General features: G+C 42.6%; 1 protein-coding gene across 1 annotated transcript in view; it reads left to right on the top strand.

The window, feature by feature from the left end:
- The window catches only part of LOC119403503 (uncharacterized), a 55,763-nt gene that overhangs the window by 29,625 nt on the left and 2,195 nt on the right, over positions 1 to 23,943 (top strand). The window contains exons 2-6 of the mRNA XM_049418352.1: positions 12,242 to 12,329; positions 12,608 to 12,772; positions 14,422 to 14,631; positions 15,489 to 15,660; positions 20,557 to 20,639. Coding sequence (XP_049274309.1) covers positions 12,242 to 12,329; positions 12,608 to 12,772; positions 14,422 to 14,631; positions 15,489 to 15,660; positions 20,557 to 20,639 — 718 coding nt within the window. The remainder of the gene's footprint in view (positions 1 to 12,241; positions 12,330 to 12,607; positions 12,773 to 14,421; positions 14,632 to 15,488; positions 15,661 to 20,556; positions 20,640 to 23,943) is intronic.

Genomic DNA, 23,943 nt, shown 5'->3' with positions numbered 1-23,943 from the left:
ACTCGACTGACGGAGGGTGACCAAGCTTATATTGCGTATTTTGATGAACAGCTGAGCACCAAAAGGCACCAGCTAACTTCGACCTTCTGTGATTTGGCGCGTCGGCGCGCGCTACGTGCGAGTTGAGACCGCTGGAGACTGCCAATCCTCGCGAGAAGCGCCTGAGCTACACGCGCGTTTGGAAGCGCACGTGCGGTAAGCCGACGGACGCGGACACGACACTTAATAGTTGCCAACTAAAACTTCTGCAGCGAAATATATATGCCGTACTTACCACTACGATGAACTAGGAGCTTCGCCGCTTCGTTGAAAATGCCGTTACCCCTCGGAAATACGGTGGAACATTCCGTTCGCAGCTTCAGGAAGGCACTCTATTTCTACGCAGGACCACAGCGTGCAGTGGTGCAGTGGTGTTAGTACGGTCGTGTTAGTGGTGTTGTCTATACCATCGCCTCCCATATTACAGGAGGCGATGTCTATACAGACAGATGATCGCTGACCACTGTTGCCACTGTGAAGTCGTGAACCGATCAAAAGGATCGTAAACGTGCACGCACACTCAAGCAAGACAGAGTGGCGCTGTACTCGCCACCGATAAAGTGTTGTTGCGAAGTAGTACACTGTACTGCGAAGTCTGCATTCGCGCACAAACCTCAAAATTATATTTATTGCTTCATTAAATATGCGTAGCGCTCGTTTGCAACATGCTTCTTAATAATAATGTTCGTTCTGGCCAGAAGAGCAGAGTAAAAAGGAACTGTTGTGCACAGTCAGGCATCCTCCATGCAGCCTTCCTCCATGCAGTCAGGCACAGTCGATACGACTAATGTAATTCGTCGCGTAGGTTGGCACAATCAGGGGCATGTGTCCGAAAACCACAAATGCTTGCTGAGAATGAAAAGCCTGGAACAGTAATTTTTTTCCCTCCTCCGTTGGACTGCGCATTTGCTCTAGAGTGGAATACATTAAAGGGATTGCAATAATTTGCAATGAAATGAGCCGGTTAAGCAAGACAGCAGCAATCTTGCCATACCATTCTGAAGTATTTGACTGTGCCTAAAAGGGCGTTCTCATGATTAAGATGTTAACGAAGACGGCGTGAGACGAAATTTATAACGACCGAACATGAGCTAGTTTTCATAGGCAACAACTCTGCATTAATTATTTCCGGAAAATCAACATAGCCCTAAAGACGACCAAAAGCGAGAGAACTTTTTTGCACGCATGAGCTGCATACCTACGTGACGTCACATATTCATTAAAAGCAAGTCTAATTAGAGCTAATTTTCTCACTGGAGGAACCAGCAGGAGAAGAGAGAGACGTATATTAATTCATTTTTGGGGTGGGCTCTGGCGGCGTTTTCAGCCAGCTGGTTGGCCCATGGACTCACGGGTCCGAACTACTCTGTGGACTGTGGTCCCAACTAAGCAGCACCGCGGCCTCTCATCGCTCCATATGAACTATTTCACGGCCCTGTCGAGTCACCTGAGGGCAAGCCCAGAGGATGTGTTTCAAATTCGCCGGTTGTCCGCATCAACTAGTGACATTAGCAGCCCCCAAATTTTTCAATTTTACATGTGTATATATACACGCACACATACAAACGCATGCACGAACACATATAAAAGTATGGTTGAACATCCCCACCCGGAAAAAAAAAATTCTGGCTACCGTACTAATGACTGCTGTTCTGCAACGCGTTCGGTTACGAAAGAGTGCTGATTTTTAGAACTTTTTTAGAAGCGTAGTGCGATACCTATGTTGTTGGCACTGCGTGAAATACGCTAATAAACTCAAGCCTTTGGACAGCCGCGACGCACTGCATGCAAGTTGATGCAAAGGTCGTGCTCTTGTGCCGGCGCCCCGGATACGTTATCTTTATCCCCCCCCTCCCCCTCCCCCCGTTTCCTTTGTACGAACGTGCCGACGAATGTTGCACAGGGCAGACGCTATGACGCACACTGCTCGACAAACACATCTATTTGGTAATTAGCGTTGCCTTCTACGAAGATCACCAGACTTGACTAGCTGTATGTGTGTGTGTGTGTTTGCTTCTATAGATGGATGTACCAGTTCTCTGTGCCAGCTTTCATCACAGTGTTAAAAGTAAGCAGAAAACAATACTGCTGGCTGCCCTGCAAATCGCGCCCGAGGTTCTAGTTCACTGCAGCAACTGCAGTTCTAGTGCACAGTACCCAAGGTACCTAAAGGAGCATTTTAAAGGATGTTTTTTAAGTGGTCCTTGATCGCGTCAAGTCACCATCTACATGTTTCCCAGGAAAAAAAAAATAAAAAAAATAATGTCTAGACAATTTGACACTTAATTTTTTTAAAAATACAGACTGCAAATATTCATATAAACGACATGTTGGCAGTCGGAATCGCCAGAAGGTAATATTTAAATATTTAAAACCTAACGTTGTAACACCAGTCTCAAAGGCCATGTATGCTTGTGTTCGATACTGAAACACGAAATATTTTTAGAGTAGGTCAGTACCATAGTCATCGCTATCTCAACAGCGCGACCTCCATGGTAACTAATGGCAACGGTAGCAACGGCAACCATGATGGCATCGCACGTGGTATTTGTAGACGAGTTTGACATTGTCACAGTTCCTCAGTCTTCATTGGGATTTCCTACTGCACCATGGCAGCGACGTCGATTACGTGCCTGCTGACAGCGGGTAGCAACGGCCCACGAAGAAAACTCACTCTCAGTGAGGCAAATTTGTGTTGCCTAAAAGCTGCTGGCCGCGAATGCGGGCATTTTGCTGCTGACATTGACTTCGACCGTGATCGCTTTCAGGTAAGCGTTAGCACTGTTATATTTCGCATTGCGGTGGTCGAGTTCATTTCATTGTGTGAGGTTCTTGTCCATTTTTTTTTCAAACCTCCAGGCCTTAGCTGACAGCCTTGCGAATAGCCATGTGGTTCATGTTTAGCGCTTTTGGACTAACTTGAGGAAAGAGAGCAGAATTATTTTAAAAAACCCGACGTTTCGAAGCCTGACGGGCTTCTTCAGGGGCCAACCAGGCAGATTTCTGCCAAATGTTTACCTTTGATTCATTACTTCTGTACTTGCATGCGGCGTGACTGCGTAGTGTCGTTGTGACGCCGGCGTGTGTTGTTTTTGTGAAAGACGGCGGCTGGTTCAGCCGATTGTCAAGTGTTATTTAGACCATGTGCAAGCGGGCATACGGACCATGTGCAAGCAGGCATACGCTAGTTTTCGCTGGGATAAATATATATGATGAAGTGCTTAAGCACGCAGTTATCAGTAGGATTCTGCATCGCAGTAATGCAACAAGGAATGTACTGAAATTGAATCCTTCATATCCGCTTTGGGCAAAGGCTGTACGCGAGTCTCAAAAAAAAAAAGCATGTCTTCGGCACGTGTGCATTGTTCAATTGTACTCGTGCACTTTGAGTGCCAGTTAGCGAGCGCTGAGGGCTAATTGCATGCTTTATGCAGTTGCTTGTTTTATGTTTCATTGGTGAGCAAAATGTTTGCATATACAGTCAGGTGGCTAATCTCATGTATGTGATATCTTTGTAAATAAACTGATGATTGCTGTAGAAATATTTATTCTGCTTCAACTCTGACCAGGTGTTGGATAAAGGCTTTAATGAATATGTCGACTTATTGGACATGGACACTATTCCTGACATGGCTCTCATACGAGCTTTGCCAAAAGCAGAGCTTGTACCTGAGATTGGTACAAATCAACATGCATTTGATGAGGTATGTCTGCTGTCACCATGATTTCCCTTTCCACAGTAGAAATTCGAATATGTTAAAAGCTAGTCTGTTCGACAGCTTACTGCATGATTAGTTGGAAAAAAAATTCGAATACGTTAAAAGCTAGTCAGTTGGACAGCTTACTGCATGATTAGTTAGAAAAAAACTGGCACAACCCTTTATTATAGTTGGATAGGAATAAACCATCAACTTTAACAAAAAAATGCTTGGTTGCAAGTTTGCAAAAGTATTACTGCATTTCATATATGATACATCATGTGTCGACTTCTAAATGAACTTATTAAACAAAAAATAGTACCTTATATAGCCTGACCCGAATTGCTCCTTCACTCTTCTTGGTATATACACCATAGGTAATTAAAAATTACTTGTTAATAATTATAGTGAGTCTGTACAATTCTTAAACCTAAATTTACATAGTGCACTAGCTCACAAGCAGGCCACTTTGCTAATACCTGAAGTGATTGGGAGGCAAATGGCACATGTACCACAACATTCTATATGTCTGGGCTATTTTAAATGTTGACCACCTTGTGTATTCAGTCACTATATACAGAAACTGTATACACGAGGTGTATACAGCCATAGCAATCTCTTGTATACAGTCTCTGTATAGACGAGATTTCTATGGCAGAGTAAAGTCAGCTTTGAAAATTGGTGTCTGTACCCCTTTACTGCCAGTACTGAGTACAGGCTGTTCCTGTAAGATAAATCACCCAGTGCATGGTGGCCAACTTAGCAATAGCCTTAGCCAAACTCTGTCTTTCATCCCATTTTCTTTCTCTCCTGCTTCTCATGATGCTTGTTTAGAAACATTGTGGCCTAAAATGAGTGTTGAAAAATACCAGTAGTTACTAATTCTTACACATTTGGCAAAATTCTTTACCACACATTCAAAAGTGTTGCACAACTGGCTCCTTACAAGGCATAAAGTAATTTCATTGCTCATTTGGCACTGATGCATCACTTCTGGGGGGCTATGTTCTAAGCATTCTGTCACAGAAATGAGGCGTGGACGGAACGAAACGTCATGAGAGGAAGAGATGGAGCTGCACGGGATAGGTCGAGGCTCGTTGAACGATTAAGACGTGAGAATAGCAACTGGAAATGCAAGTGCTGTCAGTCATTTTGCCACAGAACGGATGGAGGCCCTGTTCTGTCGATAGAACAGATACAAAATGGGCTCCGGACTACTTCAATTGGATCGAAACGCAAGCGCTGGGGCCGGGGAAGCTAACTGCCTGCTTTGTGTTTCACTAACCTCGCTCTTGCACCAACAGTTTGCGAAAATCGCACCCACCACCAAACAACTCATCAAAATGCAACACCACCTAGCGTCTGCCCAAGACATTAACACAAATAAATTGTTAAAGTCATCATGCCCTTCAATTTCAAGCTTTGAAAAACAATCCCTGCCAATATTGATGTTCAGCAATGATATTATATTTCTTCATGCGCTGAAAACATCACTGGTTTCTCTCAGCTTGCCTAATCGTTGTTTTCTCCCTCTCATTTTCTCTTGACGTTTCGTTCTGCCTATGCCTCCGTTCTGTGACAGAACACTTACAAGTAGCCCCTCCCTGCATACCAGAGATTTACTTTTGTAAATGGCATAAACATAGTGCCTAAAAACTTATTAACAGTGATCCTCTGTTCATTTTTTTTACATTCTGCCCAATTCATCTATTGTCAGGACCCCTCACATCCATTTTTTTATTGTGCCTACTGAATCTTGCATTCTTTCGTACTTGTCTGTTCAATATAATACCTGCCATTGCCAATGAGAGGTAATGTGTTACCAGTGCTGTGCCTGTAGACAAGAGCATTCATGGGGAATTTTAAAAAGTGGGTGGTGAACAAAAAACCAGTCACATTGTGGTTAGTTTTCTGTAGCTTATTCAGCTTGAAATTAAAATTTTAAGAGGAGTTTTGATGAACAGATTACACGATGGGGATGTTTGTTTTAATTTAATGTTTTTGTGTATTCAGCCACACTATGTAAGAAAAGATGAAATGAATCAGGGAATGTCTTGCACTCCTAAGTGAGTTTCATGTTTCCATTTCTAATAGGATGTTCCCTATTGTAGTCCGTGCTTTGCCTGTGTACAGTTGGCTTAAGAATTTAGGGCATGAAGCAGTTGTGTGGACCAATGAGTCACTGTCTTTGTTGTGCTGCAAACTTTCTTGAATTACAAGCATTTGTGGCTGTTCGGTATTTTTGTGTCCACACGTACACCATTCTACTTTCCAAAATAACGAGTCTTCATTTCAGATGAGCACTGAAGCTTCACATGCTCGGGCAGAGTCGTCGCAAAGCTTTGCTATCACTACAAGGTACTAAATATATATATATATATATATATATATATATATATATATATATATATATGTATTTATACAAAACGGGCATACATTTTATTGGTAAATTGCGTGCATTCAAAGGGTGAGGTTAATTTATGTCATAAAGTTTCAGACTGTGCACACCTCAGCACAATGTAGGGTAACCAAGAATGACAAGCACAATTTGCTTTGTATTGAAGTAGGTGAACAGGATTTAAAATGTGTAATGCAAAAAATAAATTGATTGAGCACTGCAGTTAACATGAGAGCTGTCTTTTGTCCCATTGTCTGCACTGTCAATACGTCGAACTGCTACCAGCTAGGTCAAATTAACACTTGTGTACAGTATTCTGAATAATGTTACACAGTAAATTCTCGTTAATTTGAACTGGGAGGCTGCTATAGAACTGTTTGAATTAAGCGGAGTTCAAATTAGCAGGCAGGTGCTTGACATCGCGTCGTACTGTGCGGGTGGAATCCAAAGAAGAAGCCACTTCTGAACTCATTATCGCAAGTTAGGCGATACTACATGTTTGTGGGAAGTGATTTCATTAATTATCTTCATGGAGCATTAACAGCAAACAAAATTAATTGATCAGTCAGGGATATGCCAGAAACAAGCAGCGACAGGCATTCATGTGAGTAGTGAGCCTTAATGTTGAAATATGTCATGCTATTATGCTCCAAAAAATGTTCATTTACATGGCAGAGTTAACAAAATCAAAACTAAATGTAATCACTAATTTGCATTTGCTTGCGTTTCTTCTGTCGCGACTCCGCGAGTATCGTTTGCAGCTTGCCCAAGAGCTCTAGCTCTTGCTCTAGCGCAGAATCAAAATTATCACCTGCAAGGAAATGCTGCTGCTTTGTTGTTGTGCATCTCTAGTAAGTTTGGTTTGGTTTTGCAACACATTGGGATCACTTTGGGCCAACTTTTGCGAGGAATGATGAAAACCAAGGGGCTCGCAGTTCGAATTAATTGTTGTGGATACCGATGCATAGAAATACAGTGGGCTGTGCTGGGAAGAGGGTGTCAGTTTGAATGAACTGTAAGCTCAAAATAACCAAGTTCAAATTAACGAGCTTCTACTATAGTTCATTTTCTTTCCACTAGGCACCTTTCTAAAGCCTCTCAACTGAGTTTGAAATGTAGCAGTTTGAAGCAGCATATTGTGTATTCTTCTGTACTGAAGCTTATATGTAACTTAGTTAAGCGAAGCCTTGGGCTGGTTGGTCTTGCATATTGAAATGGAGACAGCATGATTGTTTCACACGGGGACATATAAATGACCCGGACATTCAACTGAAATTTTATTGCACACAAAAGGTATCTATGTTACAGGAAATTTTATCAAAAGAAACATTGAAGCGCGACATGACTTCTTGGCGTACTTACACGAGCTCCTCTAGAAATGATCAACCTTCATGCACTAGGTGGCAGCTTCAATGATTTCGTCAGTGCATTAATGGTCTTGACGTATGGCAATGATCAGTGCTTGTCCGTGTTGTTTACTTTTGACTCCATGTGAAAAAATTGCGCTGTTTCTATTTGAAGAAGCCTATGTGATTTACAACTCATTAAATGCATGATACCATAGGTTTACTTTTGAGAAGAGGCAACCAGTTACAAGCAGCAGTTAAGAGATTTCTGGTAACTTCTTGTGATACTAAAGGGGTATTTACACGAGGGAGAAATCTGTGGGGGACACGGGGTGATTACGAATCACGTGAACGCGGCGTCACGGATTAGTGAGTGAGCGCGAACCCCTCGCGCCTCCTCGGAGGACACGGGGACCTTTTCCTGGACAGGACAAACGATCCCCTGGCGGTGGGGGATATAGCGGAATTTCGGGCTCTTGTTTGGCCACATTGTTGCATTCGCTCCTGCAGAAAGCAGCAGTGGGCGTCCAGTCTGCAGCTCGTCGTCAGCAGCTGGTGAAACGGGCTGTAAAGCCACAACAGTAGTATGGTAACACTGGTCTCCCCCTCCGTTTGCCCCGTCCGTGTGAGTGGAGGACATTTGTGGCGAATTCTCCTCGCGAGCCGACGTCACTAGGCTCCGCCTTTATCCCCCGAGGATTTGTCCTCCGTGTGAATACCGCTTTACTTACTGCTCTTTTATAGTAACCCGAAAGGTTTCTGGCAAAACATATTTGTGGGTATTGCAATCTCCTTTCTTGCTATACTGTGAAGAGTTCAGATTTTAACTGATATATATTTTTTTTGTGCAGTCATGAAGATGATGATGGCAAAGCGTTTGTCTTGCCGGAGTTATCATTCCTTGCAGGAGCTACGAGCACACAGCTGGGGAGCTATGCAATCACAAGAATTGTGGATGCGATATTTCAAGAGATGGTGAACACTCAATGTGAGTATGGGCGTCTGTTTTAAAAAATGTCGAGGTTCATTTCTAGGAGGCATCATTACTTTGAGACAAAACTGGGAAAGTGCTGCAGATTTATTCAGGTTAAATGAGACGTTACACCACTCAAGGGTGCAACAGCTGCGCCAGTCTGAAACAATTTTTTATTTTTGCATCATGCTGCGCAAAAATGCCTGACTAGTCTCAAAATATTTTTAGTTGTGCTAACTTTGGCAAGAAATAAAAAGCTGTGTTGTCCACCTGCAGTATCGACATCGATTCATTCAGAAAATTTGTAGGTGTGCCCTGTGTATTATACCTGAAAAGGTGTTCTTTCTTTTTTTTTCTTTTTTGCTGGTTGGTGCTTGTCTTTGATGCTGGTTGCAATGCTGCAAGACCTTTTTAGGGCGGTGACAATGCGAAACAGTTGAAAGGACTAGGACAACAAAGGAGAACAGAAATTGAGTGCTAACTTTCTAAGGTCTTGTTGAAAGTTAATGCTTGTGTTGTATTTCCCTCATTGTCCTCTGTCATTTGAAGCTCTTTGCATTGTCAGTATGTGCTACCATCATGACCGAACATCAGCACTGGTCATTTTCTAGGGTGGTCACCCTATTGTATGAATTAAATGTGAGTGTTGGACACTGATACACTAGGGTAAATTCATCAACAGCTAACTGAAATATCCTAAATATGGCAAATCAGCTCTCTACTCTTACGAGTTTTTTTTTTGTAATTTCGTGTTCAGACTTGTGGATGACCAATTTTCTCTCCTTACGGTGGTCTTCGAAGTGTTGGGTTGAGCAACCCGAGCCCGCCGTCAGACAGCAGCACATGTGCCGAGGGCACGTTCCCCTCTTCAGAACACACTCATTTTCCATGTACATTTAGTGTGGCTCTAATAAATGAACCTGCTACACGTATGTAGTACTGCTGCCTCTGAGAAGGGCTCAGTGGGGATTAAAGAGAGACTATTTGCAGCTGACCTCACTCGTGTCTTCAGTGGGCTTTCATTTCCCTCATTACCAGCACATGTGCACCCGGTACATGTGCTGCTGTTTGGCTCTCTGGCTGTGGGCTCTTGGGCTGTCGAAACCAAAAGCTCACACACATCACTTAACCCAAATCTTGCAACACCACACCTACACTTTGCGGGCTTTCAGGGGGCTGTTATGCGTGTATGCTGTACGCAGTGGTCTAATTGAAATTATAAATTGGACCAAAAGTACTTTTTGCACCGTCCTGGCATTTCAGGTTTAAAACATAATTTTTTATAATCTATATTCTAATTAGGATTCAGTGAACTTAGATGGGGCATCCAAAAAGATGATGCATCCATTGTTTATTTTTACACATGTCTACAGTCCCATTGGTAAAAAGAGGAGTAGTGACCAGGGCGGAAAAATTGAGACGCATGGTATTGTGTTTCTGCCAGTAGTGAGAGTAGTGGCCACATTCCATTTTCCACAGCAGGGATGGTCGGCAGCTGCTAGCAGCTGACGAACAACAAAATAAAACTGGTTCATGCACACAGCCATGATGGCGCATGATTCCATGAAAAAGTACCGCATACAATTTCATCTAACACTTCGGCTTTAGGATGGACCACCCTTTGCCAGCCATCCCTACTTTGCAAAATGGAATGTGGCTGGCACACTCACTGTTGACACTCTTGAGAACAACAGTGCCATGCCTAGATATTTCTGCTTTAGTCACCAGCCACTTGCACTAATCCTTTTCTACTGTGACTGCATAAACCTTTGTTTGGGCCAGTTGGTGCTTTCTGGAACACTTTACAGGCAGCGTGAAGAGACGTGGACAGAAAAGGTGGTACACAGGACGGGTGCAAACTTCAAACTTTATATTACAGTCAAGCCCTTCTACAACAAACGCCGCTTCAACGAAATTTTTCACGTGCCCCGTCAGTTTTGTTGTAGCGAGGTTCGACTGTAGAACGACAAAGCGAGCTTATGTGAATGCACATTGAACAAACGTGTGAACATTTCTTTTTTTTTTAAATAACAGAACTATATCGCTATCATGAGGCCCATATATGAGACACACCCAGCAATAAACTACTTTGTGTACCAACAGAATCGTGTCATTGCCATGTGTGGACAAATCAAATGCGTAGCATAAAAAGAGATGAATGGAAGCTAGAAAATATAGCATTTGGCGTCATTTCAACAAAAATATCTAAAAACTGCAGCTTTTTAGTAAGCAAAGTCAAAGAAAGCACGCTTACACAATTGTTAGAATTTCTATTGATAAAATAAGCCTCTACGTCTTTCTGCAGTTTGTTGTTTGACTTAGACAGGTGTCTTCGAACTTCGGCATGCATCCGTAACGCCTACAATAAATATCTGGGTGCGCCCCCCCCTCCCCTCCTCCCTGGTGTGTACCACCAGTGTGTACCACCAGTGTGTACCACCAGTGTGTACCACTAACATATTCTGTTGGGCCCTTTCGAAGTTGGAAGTTTGCACTCGTCCTGTGTACTACTTTTCTCTCTCCGTATCTTTTTGCACTGCCTGTTAAGTGAAAGCAAAGTTCATCCATACGTTTCAGGTAAAGCTGCTATCGGGGCTAGTTGGTTACTACTTCACGACTGTTCACGCTGCCAAGAACTGACGTAAGGATGAGAAGAAAACACGCACGGGAAAAGCACATTAAGCGCTCCACCCTTTGTTAGACAGAATGGAACCTGGCCTTCTTTCCGAAATACTGTCGATTGGCCTTCACAGCTTCCAAACATGTACCTACTTGGTTCCTCTTGGTATCTAGCTTCTTGCTAGTGTAGCACCCCTTCATGCATTAGCATAAGATGCGTGGCAATAGATGCGTGGTCTTTCCTCCTGAGGTAACAACAGATGGGTCTGAAACAGTAATGGCCACAATTTTTTTTGTGGGCTTGATGAGGTAATTAGTGTCTCTGCGATCTGCGGACATCAGTTTATAAGGTCATGCAGCCATGCAGTGGCCCAGTGCTCGCAAACTTACTCTATCCACAAGTCGCACCTCACAGTCACATCAACAACATGAAAGATGGCTCTGTGTGCAACTTTTTTTCCCCCATGAACTGATGTGCAGTAGAAGCACTGATTGAAATGTTGAGTTTTTCGACACCACCCGTTTAGTTGTTGCAAGTGCTGATAACCTCAAGATGCTTGACAAAAATACCTATGTTGGTGCTTGCTCTTGTCTCACATTTGCACATAGTTTTCTTTGCCAGCAACAGTGAAATTAATGCCACAGTGACTGTTCTCTTGTCAAGCCACTACAATACCAGAAAGAGTTGTGCACTTGATATGTCACTTTTAAAGCGGGCATTGGCCAAGCTTGTTGCTCCTAACTGTTCCTGAAGTAGAGATCATTTTAAGTTGTATTTGGCGTAGTGGGGTTACACATGGGAAATAATCATCAGAATACAGCCTGTAAGCACTGCCAGTTGAAATTCTTTTGGTGAGGTGTTGTGCAGCGCTATAACAGAGCCCAACCTTTCTTGAGGCCAAGGGGAATAGTGTTTACTTCTTGATCGTAAAGATGCTTCTCTTGCCGCATAACACATAAGCCTTTGTCCCCCATGGTGTCTGTCGCTCTTCACATACTGTTTTATTGAATATAGTCTCTTGAAGGGAATCATCTGCTTATTAATTGACGTGTGGATTACTCCCTTCTCTGGGTTGACTGATCATTTATTTCTTGTAACAAATCACTAAGTAATCACAAGTTAATTGTTTGCATGAGGGCCAAAAATACAACCTTTTTTTTTCTGCAGTTACCCTTCTAGGAAATTCTACCAAAAAGCTGGAAGCGTTCTTATACAAACCTACCCACAGCTCCGTGATCCATGTGGCAGTGGGCATGTGAGTGCTCTTTCACAGTTTTTTGTGAAATTTTCTCTGGTTTTGGCATCTCTTTAAAAGAGTCCATGAGGATCATACAGAGCTGTAATAATCAAAATTTTTGGCACCACTCAAGGTGCTGACATTTAGTTTCTTAATAAAGTGTTAGTGTTTAATTAAATGGTCATAATTTTAGAAGTAGTGGCCAGGTTATGAAATTTGAGAACAGTGTTTTTTTTCTTTTTGCTGTGTGTTTATATTTTCAACATAGGGAATTGCAACTTTTCTGTTAAAAACAGGATTCATGGGTGGTCATGATCCGTCAAAAATTTAAAAATGAGCGCCGGAAGCTCAGTTCCAGCAGAGTGACGGAAAGCAGGCAAAAATTTGGAGCTGCTGCGAAACGGCCCGCAACATCTGCGGAAAAAAATCTCACAAAGAAGGGGAAGGTTGGCCAAAAGCTGGTAAGTACATTGTCTTTTAAAACTAAGGAATGCTATTAACTGAAGTCATCCACATGAGTACATAGCGGGGGTTTTGAGAAATATGTAAAAAATTCTCCGAAATTGGGAAATGCGATAAATGCTCAGTACCATTGCGGTTTTAGATGCGAAGCATCTCTTGCTTGGGGGTATGTCCCGCGGCATGGTAGTCCGCACTCACACTACACTTGCGCAACACTCCTCCTCCCTCTCCAACAGCTGCGCGTTACTCTCTCCACTTCTCTACCAGCACCTGCTTGTGCTTCTCCTGCGTTCTCGCTTCTCCTCTCACGGCGCATACGCTACTCTCCTCCTCTAGTCTCCTCTCCTTCAAGTGGTAGAGCGCTGCGCGCGTTCAGTCCAGCGCTTGGTTCGGTTGACTCCTCTGAAATGCGGGCTCGACGCGCCGGAATTCTCTTCTGCGCAGCGCCGCGATGAGCGCCAGCGCATGCGCGTCCCCTCCCCCTCTCTCTCTTCTCCTACGCTGCCTCATTCTCGCGCGCCTGTCGACCGCATTCCCCACTCGCCCTGTGAGAATTAACGGCCAGGCTAGAGGGAAGACACGAGGCGCATAGTGTCCCTCTTCGCGTTCCACGACGCGAGGTTGGTAGCATGCCCGAGGTCGATAGCATGCCCAACGAACGCCAACGGAACGCGATCGTGCAAGTGCTCCGACTTCGCTTCGCTTCATGGTCCCCTTTAGTGGGAGATGGTGTAATTTTTTCTCTGTTAGGAGACATCTTAAGACAACCGATACCTTATTTGCAGCTGTTATCATAGAAATAAAGAGTACTTAATTGTTTAATTAGAGGAGCTAGGCAATCAGGTCAAATGGGAGAATTGAAGTTCTTCCTGCAAAGAGCCCGTTGTGCTTTGAGATTTCCAAAAAGCGGCCACTGAACTCTAGTTGAGTAATGCCTACTAATCAATGTCTTCGGTGATACCAATGTCCTGATCAGTGGATCTGCTGTACCCTAGCGAGCTCGCAGAATGACTACACTGTTTCCAATGACTGCAGGGGTGTTGTTTAGTTTTATTTTATTGAGATACCTGATTTTAAAACATGTACAAAAGTGGGAAGACGTATGAGGACGCAAGAAAAAAAGGTAAAGAGAAATGAAACTGACATAAATATTGAAGTGTAATGAATGTTTTATTTCTGCTAATATTGTGTTATAATGAATACAAGACCTTGTCTGAAATAAATGTTTCCGTAGAGGTTGGTTCAGCAGTAGAGGTTATACCTATGCAGCACAGTTTTTATAAATGTTCCAAATGTTATGCTTTTCCTATATAGATAAACAGATTGATTGTAGAATCTTGGGAGGCCTTATTACGCAGCCAAGATGCCAAAGAACAACGTAAAGTCATCGGTCTCGCCCTGACCGCTGCCGAGTCCCAAGGGATTCTGGCTGACGGCTAGGGGGATGAACGGGGGCAGAGGCCACAGCCTCCTCCCCCGTCGTTCTCGACGGGTGTAAATAAACGTCCTCTCTCTCTCTCTCTTTTGATTGAATTAGTGTATTTTACAGCTTTCCTCAGTTCTTGAAAGGTGTGCCTATATTTGGTGCCAACTTGTTCAGTTTGCTGTCATACAAAAATTTTGTCATCAAATTCTTACACCAACACAGGCACAGGACTTGCCTCCGTGCTGTGAAGATCTAGCAAGCATTGCGGCACATGAGGCGTGGTTGTTGGCGGAGATGGGCAAGCCACTGCCTGACATTGAACAAATCCGCTGCCGGCTCGAGTTGAGTCACAGCAGCAGAATAAAACAATTAAGCCAAATACCTTTTGCCGCAGCGCTGGAAAGATACCCTTACCTGATGGACATTGAATGGGTATGTACGCTGTTGCTGATAGTGCCAAAGACAAAACATATGTGCATAAGTAGTTTGACATCTACTTTCGTTCTTTCTGCTGCCATTCGTTCTTGCAGCATTTTCACCCTGCTGCAGCAGAGGCACATCTCTTCACTAAAGAGAAATATTTGCATAACATCAGTGTGTGTCCAAAGGGACCCTGTGACATCTTTTTGAGTAATCTAAGAATAATATCTCTATATGGCTGTGTTCTCTCGCCAATGCCTTACAAAAAAAAAATAAATATGCCCTTATAAAGTCTATACCTAACGCGCGAGGCGAGTGTTTTCTCCTTTCTTTGTTAGGCATGATGGAAGCTACACGGGAGGATAGCAAGAAAACGTCTCCCTTCCAAAAGTTGCACTGCCACATATAATGGCCTTGATCATTCTTTTCTTAAAATTCAGTTGTTTGCGTTGCCAGCATGCGGTGGCCGCAATACTGACACAATGTGTCAGTAGAAGCGACATACAACTGTTGTGCTTGAGTAGGAGCGTGCAAGCCCTGATCTGGCTAAACTACTTAAGTACCTGTTGTAAACAGGCTTTGTACCTATTATTTTGAAGTGCTTCAAATATTCTATGTGGCAGTGTTGGCGAATGGACCTTGAAGCTCATGGAAGAGCGCTTGCATGGCCAACAAGAGCACCATTAATTTTGGTGTCGTAGGAGGCTAAGTACTAAAGCTTTAACTGACTATGGGGCCGTCAGGCACGTATTGTTTGAGAATACCGATGTGCATGAAGTTTCTTATAGCTTTGTGCTATAAATAGGTAGAGGTGAGTTTTCTCTTTCATGAAGCAGTTTGTTTACTGGTACTGTTCTTCATACTTTCAGTTTCTCCATGATTTCAATTCTCTCATTAAGAAGGATGGAGAGAAAGCCATCGAACATGGTTTCAGCCAGGTCATGGGACTGGCTGTGGGAGGTGCTCTTGGGGCACGCAAGAAAGACGTAGGCCCCTTACTCGAAGTGTTTGACCCAGCAATGAGTCCACGACGTAAGAAACGTGAGTAACCAATATTTACGCAGTTATGTAGATAAAAAAATTAGCTGCTTTTTTTTTCATTTAGTTTCATCCTGACAGCCATTCATTTAAAGATGCTGTCGAGTGTCAGTTTGAAGTCAAGCTGTGCTGGATTTTAAAATCATTATTGACTTATTTATTGTCGGAGCATTCTTATTTCATAGCACAAGCTCTTTGGACAACTTTTAGTTATGATTGCTCAGTATTGTATACTGGCATCATGAGTGCAAGATATGGAGCACAGGTGATCATATGCACAAGGAATGTCTCTCACTACAAATGCGTAGCATGAATTTATGCTTCTAAAAAAATGTGGAGCCTTGTGGCATAGTGTAGTAACGAAAAGGTACATTTATGAAAATTCGAAATGAACAAATTTAATTGAGGGTGCTGTTTTAAAAGTATTTCATGGTTGATGTGTAGGCCAACTGCGGGTGGTACTGTCTGAAAATTTTAAAAAGCAAGTACTTATTCATGATATCCTCGAGTGCAATTACTCCGTTCCACCTTCACGAGTATTGAATACTGGATGGGGTGCCTTTCTCATTTTATCCCTGTGCATTGTTTCGTTGCATCAGGGAATGTTGTAGTGGAGCGAACTTACTTGAAGAGGCGGGAAACCAAGTCAAGTTGAAAAATACATGAATTGCAGACGTCACTTTTTTTTTTAAGTAACAGCTTACATATATGTGTTGTTGACCTTGACCAGAATTATCACCTGTACGCTGGGCGAAGTCAGATAACAACGAACAACTGGTCGTAGCCACAATTCTCAGTTTTGATGACTTACTTCGAACTCAGGTTTTGGACCAATAATAATGATTCCAATGTTAGTTTCCAGGGAAAAAAAATTACGGCGGAAACAAAATATACTTTTTGGCCACTGAAAACCCCTTTCCAATAATTTGGTCATTTCTCAACTTTAAGTACACCTAGCAGAAAAAAACAGTATGTGTCCTGATCACAATAATTTTTTAGAACAAAGAGCATGGGAAATGCAACCTGGCAAGTATTTTATTTCGCTTTTATATCGAAAGAATCATCAGGGAAAAAAGTCATGATCGTGGTAAATGGCCAAACATACTTGTAATTCAGGAATTTATTTCTGTACACAGCCTACACTGAAGGTCATAAAACTTGGTGGATATTGACTTTGGTATTTGCACTTTGTTTTGAGATAATTTTTATGGCTTTTTTTGCAACATTGTATTCTAAAATTGTGGTGAAACATATTATTAAAAATGTTGCAGTTTGTAAATATTTTTCTCAACAAGCACAGTTTTAGTTTTTCTCAAAATCTCTGGTTGAAGCCACGACATCCACCATTTTCTGCAAAAAATGTTGCATTATTTGTGTTCCTCTCTAGGTATAATATGTCAAATGTGGCCAATTCATGCTAGCAGCCACAACGCTGCTATTGTGCTACAAATCGGATGCAAGTTGCTCAAAATGATAGTATGCAACATAATTGCAAAGAAGCTGTTAAAAAAGAATGAAAGGGCAGCCAGGTTGCATGGTTGGGGAAGCTTTGTCTTGTCATCATCCGCTTAGCAAACTTGAGTTGATGACTGTAGCGACAGCTGCTTGAGGCTGCATGCAGTCACATTACATCAGTGCATCTTCAAGTGGGGGAGAGCTTCATGTACACACGAGTATGACGTTTAGAAGATGAATGAGATAACGAATGTATCACTGTGTCTATCAAAAGCTGTAAATTGCCAGTGAGGTTTCTATCACGAAACAAAGCTGCTATGCTGGTTGTTTCCCAGTCAGCACCTTCAATACATCACACATGTGTTTCTTCCTCTGCTCTGATCCTGGAAGCCGATAGGTATAGGGAAAAATGCCTGGCATGTGTCGAATGTCTGCACACCCGCAAGATTAAAGGTTGCACAGGACCCAGAGGCATAATATTATGAGATGAGAACACGAGAATGTTTCTTTTTGCTTGGTGGTTGTATGAAGGGAGTGCTACAAAGTGATGCTGCGAAGTTGTATTATAAAGAATGAGGCAATGTAATAGGCTGATCAGTGTGCGTGGATCCTGGAGGGAACACTAGCCACACTAATTTCTCTTCTTGAACCTCTTTCTGCCTCTACAGCAGCTTTCCAACCACTCCACTGACAAGTTTGTTGAGCATGCCATTGTTTCATACAGTCATGTACGGATCCAGTGCATAACATTAGTTTACTGAGCAGGAACCATATGTCTGCCTCTCCAAGCCTTTCTCAAATTCAGTGATGGGTGTAGGGCATGCACGTGTCAATTCATGCTAATTGAAGGAGCGCTTCACCATCAATTTTTCTGCCAATACCGACATCAGATTCACTACAACTATGCCTGCTGCTGTAACACTCCCTCCACAGAACTTGAAAGCAAGCTGATACAGCAGACAATGGTGCGCACCTTTTGAGTCGACCTCCCTTTCTGCGGAGATCCCCCCTCACTTAATCCATCGCTGCAATGGCTTATTATGGCTTCAATTAGCTGCGGACACTGGCGTCGATCAGTTTTGGTGGGAGAGGTCATGCGTTTTCCAAACATGGATTTAGGCGAAGCCAGGCGAGCATGCATTTTTGCCAGCATAGCTAAGAAACACTTGTTAAAAATTCTGCATCAGCGGAACTTTCATAATGTAAAGGTGTGAACATTTTTCTGCGTGCCAGTGTACTGGCACAAGAGGCGGAACTGCTCTTTGAGTCCTTCAGCCAGTGTGACATGTATTGCAGCTTTCTATTGCCGTTACAGGCTACATTTCTATGCTATCTGCTATTAAGAGGGCATTATAATTTTTTAGCCGTCGGAGTAGAGGAAGGGACACAAACGTGCTGTCCCGGAGGCATTGATTTCAAGGCAGCTGGCAGATTTCTTGTTTAATAGTATGAACCACATTGGGGATTTACAGCTTTCACTTGACACAGTGATACATTTAATATCTTCTGCATCCTCTGGATGTTCTCGTGCGTATGTGACGCTTGCCTCCAGCTGAAGCGGCACTGATGTAATGTGACCACCCCGCAGCCTCAAGCAGCTGCCACTACAGGTCATGTACTCAAGTTTGCAAAGCAGCTGAGCACAAGACAAAGTTTGCTGCACCATGCAACCTGGTTTTGCTTTTGTTCTTTTTGAGCAACTTTTTTGTGATTATGGTGTATACAATTATATTGAAAAACCTACATCCGATTTGTAGCATACTACCAGTGTTGTGGCTGCCAGGATGAGTTTGTCACATTTTGATTGATAATACCGTTTTAGAAACACAAATAATGCAGAATTTTCTATGCAATATGGTAGATAACGCCACTGACATAGACCAGAGATTCTGAAAAAAATTAAAGTGTGCTTCTTGAGAAATTTATTTTGAAATTGCAACATTTTCAGTAAACCACATATGTTTTGCCACAATTTCAAAATACAATGTTGCACAAAAAGGCCACAAAAATTATTTCTAAACAAAGCGCTAATACCAAAGTCAATATTCACTGAGTTCTTTCAGCTTCAGTTTAGGCTATCTGCAGAATTAAATTTGCAAAATACAGGTATACTGAGCTGTTTACCATGATCGTGACTTCTTTCCTCGAGATATCTACTAAAGAAAAGTGTAATAAAATACTGCCAGCTTGCATTTGACTTATTCTTTGTTGGGAAAAGATATTGTGATCAAGACACATACTGTTTTCTCTGCTAGGTGTACTTAAAATTGAGAAATAGCGAAATTACCGGAAAAGGGTTTTCAGTACCGCGGGCCGCTCCCACGTGGGGACAGTTAGACCTAGCCTAACCGCCGCATCGCAGGCTCTCTGGGAATTGGGAATGGTGACAAGGACCAACTGTTTATTCTTTTCTGTCATCATGCTGGTCACTCAGCTGCATTTCAGAAAAGTGATGTTAAGGGGAGACATGGCTTGTGAAGACCAAAAAGTCATAGAAGAAAAAAGTGTTTTTTTTTATTACATTATTGAGATCTACAGCTATTATTTTTGCATGTAAAGCCTAACTTATGTCTTATAAGATAAATATTTCATCTGCAATTTAGACCTGTGCTACAAGTACGAGCTAAATACTAAGTCTTTTGGCTCACTTATTTGGCTTGTCGAAGTGATATCTCATGATCAGGAACAGCTAGAGCTATAAATATATATTTTTTAACATAAAGCCCAAGCTGTCTATCTCGAAGTACTGAGAGCAGAATTCTCATTACCTGCTCATAGTTTTTTAAAATTTGGTTTTTGTTTTTTCTTTATGGTAGTCATAGTAGAAACATTGAATTTCGATCATCTGCAGAATACCAAGTTACGATTTGATCTGAAAACTGCAGCGTTGCACTTATTGCACATTGTAGTATCCGGCTATCTGATAATATGCGTTTTTTGCTGAACATGCTTTTTCCTATTGTCTCCAAAAACGATAGGCAGCTTAGTGTATCTTGCAAACCAGTTTACCTACAAGAAAAAATATTGCATATTTGAAATCAGCATGAAAACCTAAACAAGTCTACTTAGTTTCATAAGGTTTGGGCATAAAAAACAGAAATATACCTATCTTCACATGCCATGTCTTACGTTAATGCACAGACGCATCGACACAGTGTCACGTGTTATTTGCTAAGATTGATTGCTTGAATGTGACCAAGTTGCTATAAATGGGACTACATTTTTTTCACACATAACAATACTACTGCGAAGAATGGTTAACATATTGAACATGTCACGTGACATCTTGCACTATTGATTTCCTTCGTGTCACAAGATTCAGTTATGAATATAGCCAGGAATAACAAAGCTGAAATTAGATTAAGTTGAAGTGGAAGTTTCATTTTTGAGCCTTAACATAACAAGTTGATGGATCAGTTTTTTTTTTAAATATTATCGTTTCAGATATCCAGACTGTGCGCACATTGTGTCTGCTGGCAAGACTACTCAATCAACCTACATCAGTGGAGGCATTGTTTGTGCCCATGGTAAGAAACAGAGGCGTAGCCAGAAATTTTTTTCGGGGGGGGGGGGGGGTCAACCATACTTTATATATGTTCGTGCGTGCGTCTGTATGTGTGCGTGTATATATACGCAAGCAAAACTGAAAAATTTCGGGGGGGTTTGAACACCCCCAACCCTGGTAAGGGTAAAGGTTGGGGGTAGGGGGTGCCCCTGGTAAGAAATATATTATGAGCTATTTCTATTAAATTATTCTTCGGCTACACTTATACATTAACATACTATTCTAAATTAAATTTCATTCTGTGCAACTTTGCCATTGGTTATAACGGCTGGAATATGTGCTGCCGCTATTTAATTGATGATGAGCTGAAGTAAATTATTTTTGTTTGTACCATAGTGCCCATTACAAACAACACAAGCAGCAGGATTGATTGTATTGGTAATTGTGGACCAAAACTTCTTAACGCACATTCAAGGCCCGGCGCCATGGAGAGCACACATCACAGAGAAAAAACACTATCTACAAAGGTTTAACTCGCACCTGAACATAATATTGAAGAAGTGTTCTTTCTAGATAGTACTGTGTATCCTTTGAATGCGAAGTGCAGTTTATGATGTCAACAAAGGTAGGCCGTAAACCTGCTGCAGAGTTTTGTGCAGTGCTTGTGTTTTATGTGCAATGAGTTTCACTTTTTTGGTAGTGGTACTGCTTACATTGCTTGTTGTTGTCTACATGCCACATGCTTGTTCAGTAAAGCATAGTTCCATTTGTAATTGCTTTGTAATTGGCAGTTTGGTTGAGACATTTCACTGTGTCTTGAAAACTCAACATCACAGAGACGTGAGATATGTTGTTCCTGCTTTGCATGTCATTGCCGTGAATTATTGTAGTATTGGTATGGTAATTGTGGTCATGAAGCAACATGCAGGTGCCTATACAGATCTCACTGCCTGCTTCAATCCAAACTCCTTGCCCACTACCCTGACAGCAGTAAATAAATAATGAAATCAGCCGCTGCTTTTTCTCTCATGCTGAGGATGAGATTACATTAACTAAATGGTTGCAGTTACTGCCTTGCCAATTAGTGAATACCCATCTAGTTTGTTAGAATGTAATGGGGAATAAAAAAGAGATTAAAGTAAGGGCATAGCGTGGCTAGGTTTATGGCAAAAAATGTCGCACATGCAGTTGGGGGAGGGGGGTCACTGATACAGTGAGTGCTCGCATGATGAAAAGGTCTGCAGGAGAGCATGCATCAACAAAAGTGCACATGTGCTTAGACCTTATCCTGCATTCTCATTATATTCCTACTCCTGTCTCGGTAGTACTGAGCCAATCCTCCTTATGGTCTGCATAAAGTAGCACCTCTTTACCTTTTTTCAACTCCACCCACACCCTCCCCCTATAGGTGACCAGTGTGTCCTGTTAGACGCACTGAAAGGGAGGTACAGGCCAGGTGAGCCTAAATAGCCAATTGTTTCTTGTTGGCGGTTTTTTTGTATACCTGGTGTATGATGATGCATTATTTTAGTTTTGGAGAGGCATTTGGATGAGAGCCACCATGATTTTTAAAGGGACACTAAATTGAAACAATGATTTTAGACAGATGCATTATACTCTGAAATAACCATAGCTTTAACTTCACTTAACTTCACCACCATAGCTTTATTAATGGATGAGAAACTCGATGTCAAAAGTTTCACTTTTAAATATTCCGCTGAAATCTTCGATGGTAACCTCACAGATTCCAGAGAGTTTTTTTTTTCATATTTTGGCTGCATTGCCTCAATGAAATTTCCTGAAACTTGGTATGTTAACTAGCTTCCTCAGAAGACAATGTACTTCCTTTTACCGATTAGGAAAAATGTGCACCCTCGTAGACACTATCAAAGTCAATGACGATACGACGACAGGTGAACTTCAATGTAGTGTCGCCACCAGCACTTTCTTTTTGCACATTTTATGGCTTACCAAGTGTCTTCTCGCAGCAAGCATGGTGTGTTTGATATCGTGAACGAGTAATTTACTAATATTAGATAATTCGTTTTAAGTGCGAATGCACTTTATAAGCGACCCTGAATCCGCCGTCCCATAGCAACGCCGCGAGGAGCGGAGAGGAGCGTCTGTAGCAACGGCGCAGCGACGTCACACCCCACGTGACTGCGCGCGCTCCGCCTCCTCACCGCGGTTTGCGCGGGCGCGCGCCGGCTCCGCACCGCTCTTCTAGGTCGCATTGGGTGCAGTGCTTCGCCGCTCCTTCTCTCGCCGTTCGCTCTCTCTCCTCCCTGCGCCCCACTCTCCCGTCTGCTGGCTGGGCGCCTCTCAAGAAGAATTGTGTGCTCGAGACGCCGCTGTGAAACGCCAACGGCGACCACAAGGCTGAGATTATGGCCGTCAGGTACAATGACAACACAAACAGGTGGTGATGAATGTGTAAATAAATGGTTACGGTACAAATCCTCGTGTCGTCATTAATTTACGCCATTAAAATTACTGCGCCGTGTACTCTCGGCGCAAGAAATGCATTCGCATTTCGTCACGATTCCCTTCGGGGAGGTGGGGACATTTTTTCTCTTTAGTGTCCCTTTCAGGTAAAAAAGTATGTTGAAATTCTATGTATATATATATATATATATATATATATATATATATATATATATATATACGAAAAGCAACCATTTGGTACAAACATTTGTACCAAGCAAACATTTGGTACAAATAACCATTGAGCTGCTCAGTATTGGCCTCGAGGAGTTACGGAGTCGCCCTCTATCGGACGCGCCTCGATTGCGTGCTAGGCAGGATACCGCCGGCGCGCTCCCCATGGGTTTTGCTGTCGGCGCTCTACAAAAACACCTCGCGGAAGCCCTCCAGGGCATTTCTGTAAGTACTTTCGAAATGAACTGTGTTCTTTACTGTCAAAATAATCATTTTCGACGAGCTGAAAGCACAAGATAGTCTACAGTCGCTGTCTCTTTGCAGAAAACCGAGCACCCGCTTCACGCTGTCACCGCGTTGGAGACCCCTGAACCGGCTTCTTGCGTGAAAGGTAGTCACTCGCTGAGTGAAAATATGTGAAATATCTCGTTAGAGTAGACTGCCTGTATAACCAAACGGCGCATAACAGAAAGAAGCCTCAAGCCAGCGATCGCACGGGTTCGCGACGACTGACGGTGCCTCTGCATGTATGAGCGTCTGCATCCATACTGCTCGTATTGATGGTTTCGCTTTTGCTACGAGGGCGTTTTGGCACCGCGCTGTGAACTTTAGGCCGCAAAATATGAGAATTTGTGAGTAAACAAACAACTACTGTTGCGCGGACGATA

The sequence above is a fragment of the Rhipicephalus sanguineus genome, chromosome 8 (assembly GCF_013339695.2).
Source record: "Rhipicephalus sanguineus isolate Rsan-2018 chromosome 8, BIME_Rsan_1.4, whole genome shotgun sequence".
Classification (NCBI taxonomy): domain Eukaryota; kingdom Metazoa; phylum Arthropoda; class Arachnida; order Ixodida; family Ixodidae; genus Rhipicephalus; species Rhipicephalus sanguineus.
This window is presented reverse-complemented; position numbering and strand designations above follow the sequence as displayed.